The 5,483-nt window shown below is 43.1% G+C and overlaps 1 protein-coding gene across 2 annotated transcripts; it reads left to right on the top strand.

Annotated features, from left to right (window-relative positions):
* The first annotated feature begins 380 nt into the window (after positions 1-380).
* LOC124675447 (eukaryotic peptide chain release factor subunit 1-3-like) lies at positions 381-3,806 on the top strand. Of its 2 annotated transcripts, none has more exons than XM_047211524.1 (3): positions 381-410; positions 1,882-3,326; positions 3,417-3,806. In XM_047211524.1, exon 2 carries the CDS (start codon positions 1,913-1,915, stop codon positions 3,224-3,226), a length of 1,314 nt encoding a protein of 437 aa, XP_047067480.1. In that variant the 5' UTR covers positions 381-410; positions 1,882-1,912; the 3' UTR covers positions 3,227-3,326; positions 3,417-3,806. The 2 variants fall into 2 exon arrangements, with proteins under 2 accessions (XP_047067480.1, XP_047067479.1); XM_047211523.1 differs by having other exon boundaries at positions 382-417; positions 1,883-3,326.
* The last annotated feature ends 1,677 nt before the right edge of the window (positions 3,807-5,483 follow it).

The raw sequence follows: 5,483 nt of genomic DNA, 5'->3' as shown, positions 1-5,483 counted from the left end.
TACCATGGTTTTTGGACGTACGGACACCACCGATCCACGTTTAATAGTAAAGATTTTCTTTACCGGAAAATAATCCTGTGATTTCTTACATGGAACGGGCGGTGAGCCCTTTTCTAAAGAAAAAAAACGGGGTTTTTGAGGTCCACCGTCCTAGGCCCATATATCTAAATTGGCTAACCGGCCACCGGCCCACAAGGCTGACCAAGCCGCGAGCTGGCTGCGGCGGGCCGAGTCCGAGCTCCACCACGACACCAGGTGCTATAATAAAAAAGACGGCGGAGACTTATCGCACTTTATTCCTAAACCGCCGACAGCCAGAGGAGAGGATTCCCCCAACCCGCTGCACCCGGCCACCACCGTGAAGTCGGCGCTCCCCTCCCGTCGCCGTCATCCTCTTCGCCGCCCCCTTCCTCCTCGGTAACGATCCCTAGCCCGATCTCGCTAGATTCGGTCGCGATTCGATGCTGAGCGCGTAGTCCTCGCTGCGTGACCTTGTCGTGTCTGATTGCGCTTTGGTATGCGTTGATCTGAGTCGGATTTACGTTCGAGATTTCTGTAGTATCTCACCTTGTGTTTGCGCTACCTTACGAATTGCGGGATCTGTGCGAGAGGAGCGCGCTAGTTGGCAGATTTTCTGCGATTTGAGCGCTTCGTTCGCCAGTTTTAGGTGGGTGCTGATCGATCTATGCTTTGTTTGAGACTGCTTCATCATTACTTGGGCTAATTCCTTTGGGTGTAGGGAACAGTTGTAGGGTTTGTGTGATAGTAGGACATTGGCTAGAAATACTGTCGAGTTTGTTCAATTGCGTAATATCATAATCTACCAGTTCAAAGCAATATCCTATTTGTCACTTGCCTAAGATCCTCTCTCTTATTTTATAGATCAAGTATTAAGTAGGTCAATGTTGTTGCAGTGCCCTTCAGTCTGCCTGCGACATATTTATTGATCATACTATAAAATATGAGCATAATTTCGTGTTTCACTAAGTTATTAGTTGTGTTTACTATGCTGGCTGGCGCATGCTTGCTTCTTTATAGATTTGCCAACTTGTGATATGTGTAGCCAATTTTGCTAGGTTATTCCTAGGACCCGCTTTGCATTTGTATGATGACTGCATGCTTTGATATCATTGGTTCACTGGAGAACTATTTCAGATCTTTACTGAGTATGGTTTTATATGTTCTTCAGTTATTGCGGGCTTATATAGCTGCTTGAACTTTATTTGTCCAAATGAAAAATAAATTCCATTATGAACCAACTAATAACCTTTCCTAGACTGTCGTAGTTCACAGTTGGTACTCAAAATCAATAACAGCTGTGCTTAGTGAACATTCTGGCAGGCTGATTGCTATTGCTGCAGAGTTTTCTTGCACATATCAAATTTGTTTTGGGAAATTGTTTTGTCTGATATACTTTTGTCTACAAGCTCATGTTGATAAATATTATTTTGTTTTGCTGCTTCCTTCTCTGTATGGTTCAAACTATGCTGGTTCCAGTAAAGTAGTTTTGTTTCAGTTTCACTGCATTCTGTGCTTAAACTTTAAAGTATGCTCTTTTCCATAAATTCACTTCTACAATCAAATCAATGTTTTAGACTTTTAGTAGCTAGTGCTTGTGTCTGTCGTTTCCTTTTTATTTTCTAATGAATAAAGTGTTGTGATAATGTAATTTGGACCGTAGTTGCTTGCCTAGTTCGGGTACCATGAATGCAACTTGGTCTAACAATAAAATTAATTATATGCAGCATCTGTGTCAATATGTTGACAAGTTCTCCTCTTCAATTTAATTCATTCACAATAGTTTCTGTTGAGGAACTGAGCAGATGAAAGTTCTTATTTCAAGCCCCTCATTCTGTTGGTGTGTGTGTTTGACTGTCTACAGGTGAACTAGTCTCATCCACGATCTATCAAGATGTCTGAGAGCCAGGAAACTGATAGGAACATTGAAATCTGGAAGATTAAGAAGCTCATAAAGGCACTGGAGTCAGCTAGAGGCAATGGCACGAGCATGATCTCTCTTATTATGCCTCCACGTGATCAGGTTGCTCGAGTGGCAAAGATGTTAGGTGATGAGTATGGTACTGCATCCAACATAAAGAGTAGAGTGAATCGCCAATCTGTTTTGGGTGCCATCACCTCAGCCCAGCAGAGGCTGAAGCTCTATAACAGAGTTCCTCCCAATGGTTTAGTTCTCTATACTGGAACCATTGTTACTGATGATGGAAAGGAAAAGAAAGTTACCATTGATTTTGAGCCATTCAAGCCTATAAATGTGTCACTCTACCTTTGTGATAACAAGTTCCACACTGAGGCCTTAAATGAGCTCTTGGAATCTGATGACAAGTTTGGCTTCATTGTTATGGATGGTAATGGTACTCTTTTTGGCACACTAAGTGGAAATACCCGTGAGGTGCTACACAAATTCACCGTCGATCTCCCAAAGAAGCACGGTAGAGGAGGGCAGTCAGCTCTACGTTTTGCTCGTCTTCGGATGGAAAAACGTCATAACTATGTCAGAAAAACCGCTGAGCTTGCCACTCAGTTTTTCATCAATCCAGCGACAAGTCAGCCTAATGTCTCTGGACTAATTCTTGCTGGTTCTGCTGATTTCAAGACAGAGCTGAGCCAATCTGATATGTTTGATCAGAGACTTCAAGTCAAGATACTCAATGTGGTTGATGTTTCTTATGGTGGCGAGAATGGTTTCAACCAAGCTATTGAGTTGTCAGCTGAGATTCTAGCAAATGTCAAGTTCATACAGGAGAAGAAGTTAATTGGCAAGTACTTTGAAGAGATCAGTCAAGATACTGGGAAATATGTCTTCGGTGTCGATGACACTCTAAAGGCTCTTGAAATGGGTGCTGTTGAGACTCTGATAGTGTGGGAGAATCTCGATATCAACAGATATGCGCTAAAGCACAGTGTCTCTGGGGAAATTATTATCAAACATCTGAACAAAGAGCAGGAAGCGGATCAGAGCAATTTCCGTGATTCTGAGACTAATGCTGAGCTGGAAGTTCAGGAAAAAATATCTTTATTGGAATGGTTCGCTAATGAGTACAAGAAGTTCGGTTGCTCGCTTGAGTTTGTCACTAACAAATCACAAGAGGGATCACAGTTCTGTAGAGGATTCGGTGGCATTGGTGGTATGCTGCGATATCAGTTAGATATCCGATCTTTTGATGAGGCTTCTGATGACGAGGGTTTCTATGAAGACTCTGATTAGCAATCATCCAACCCAATGACTGTGCTGGCCCATGGAAGGACGCCACAGCTGCAACAGCTCGGTTTTGCTCTGCTTACGCAAGAACACTTTGAAGGCAGCTGTATGCACATTTTTTCCTTGACCTGATTTTTTTTTGTCTGCTGTTTAGTGTCATAATATTTCATCTGACCGTTCCTCCCGTTTGTTTCAGATCTAGAGATTGATGGGCGTGGGCCAGCCTTATCCTATGCCGAAGGAGTTTAAATCAAATGATCGAGATACCATCACGGCAGTAGTGTGTCAAGAAGTTAACTGCGCTTAAAGGCTAAAGCTTGTTATAGCTAGCTGCCACCTTATGCTTCTCTATTCAGTCGTTGTCTATTGTCTCTGTTGTCTATGTCCGAGGTTCTGAATTCTAGGATGTGTCTCTTGTCTGTCTCTTATCAATGTCACAGGTTGTGAATTCTAGGATGTGTTTTGGCTTGGGAAACAAGTACTGGTGTCTGTTTTGAATATTTACCGTGGTGAATGCACTCGTATAATTACTCATTTTCCTTACTTGCGCAGTTTCCGCAATGAAGATACACTGTTTTGGTACTCATTTTCCTGTCTTGCTGTGTCGTTGACCGCAAATTCTATGTGCTCTCGATTGTTTGTCCCGTGGTTCCACTCTATCCTGATTGAATTATTTGATCTATGAAAACCCCCTTCGCATTTTAACAAGGAGGACATTAACTTCCCAGCTTCCACCTTGCATCAATTTGGTGAGGTCACCGGCCTTGTAACTAATTGCGCCAAGAGCCAAGCTGCTCGGGATCGACCTTGACAGCATTCTTCAAACTTTTCTGGTTTCCCGCACAAGCTTCCGAATGAAGTGGCTCCACTAAACTGAACAATAAAAATCAAGCATTGTAAATTATAATAAGCGGGCAAGTCATGCTGCCGCCGGCGTGTGCGTGTGAGCCTGCCGCCTGGGCTTGAACGGAAGAGCACGGATGATGATGATGATTGACCCGATGACTCACTCAACTAATTAATCCGCCGTCTTTACGGACACGATTTAATTAAGCGCTGTCTTTACGGGAGCTCGATGTACATAATCAGCTCCACGTACGCATGTCCTTCGGATAGATGATTAGGTTAGGCGCACGAGTAGGACGACCACCGGTAAACTGCTGTCACATCAGACCATCATTTGCCCGTGGAAAAAGCGTGAGATCGATCAGACCGATCGAGATAACTGAACCAACGTAACTGCGGGCGGCTATTTGTTGCTTCACCGTCAGTTCATTTCTGTGTACGCATGAATTGATCACATCCATCTTTCTTCTTCTTGACCTTCTTTTTAGTCTGAAGATTAAGGTCCAGCAGACAACATAGTGAAAACAGACGACCCGGACACCCGGTACCTGTTCTTCTTCTCCAAGGTAAAGGGGTCGTAAGGACGCAGGAGTATTTGACATCTCAACTTTTCTCTTCTCTGGATTTGATCAACGGCTTCCCGTTTGTGGCTACGCATACGTAGAACTACTTGGTTGACGACATACATTGCAACGTCGACTTTACAACTTCTACAAGGACACCAAGATTGAACTTTGAATGCGTGCACATGACTTGTTTATATAAATAACGCTAGTAGTTGAAGATACCTGATAGCTCGTTATACAATTGTCAACTTGCGTTTAAACCCTAAGACCAATTCACGCAAAGATGCAAACAAATTATTCCCGAAAAAATGTATATCAAAAAACATTGCACTCTTCTTGTTCTTTTCCTCTCACGCTGATGCGATCACGTCCTGAAAGAACGCGTTGATGCTAAAGCGCCTTTTATTTAGTAAGTATTTGGAAACAAAATACTTCCACCAAGAACACATACGAAGATCGACACTGACGCCCAATATTTTACAATTAATTATATCCCACGAAATCAAGGGCATCTTTGGAGTAGTATACAAAGCAGCACTATATAGCATCTGATACTATAGATTGAGGGTGGCTTTCCAAATTAATTCAACTTGTACGCAATTTAGAAATCACAGGTCGGGGCTGTTCGTGCAGTGTGCTGTTCCGAACATTTGTCATCTACAGGTAGGTTGAGCCAGACTGCTTTCTGACATGTCGCGCCCATAACTGAATCTTGCAACTCCAAACCTGTTCTTCGGCTCAATTGGTTTATCTTCTCCGGGCAGTATTACAATCGCTGGCATGAACGAAAGCAAAGCCGTACGGTAGTACTCATATGGTGATTTATCTGAGGGTACTTCTAGTGGGACGCA

Source organism: Lolium rigidum, chromosome 7, assembly GCF_022539505.1.
Source record: "Lolium rigidum isolate FL_2022 chromosome 7, APGP_CSIRO_Lrig_0.1, whole genome shotgun sequence".
Taxonomy (NCBI): domain Eukaryota; kingdom Viridiplantae; phylum Streptophyta; class Magnoliopsida; order Poales; family Poaceae; genus Lolium; species Lolium rigidum.
The sequence above is the reverse complement of the archived record's forward strand: the minus strand, read 5'-3'. Positions and strand labels throughout refer to the sequence as shown.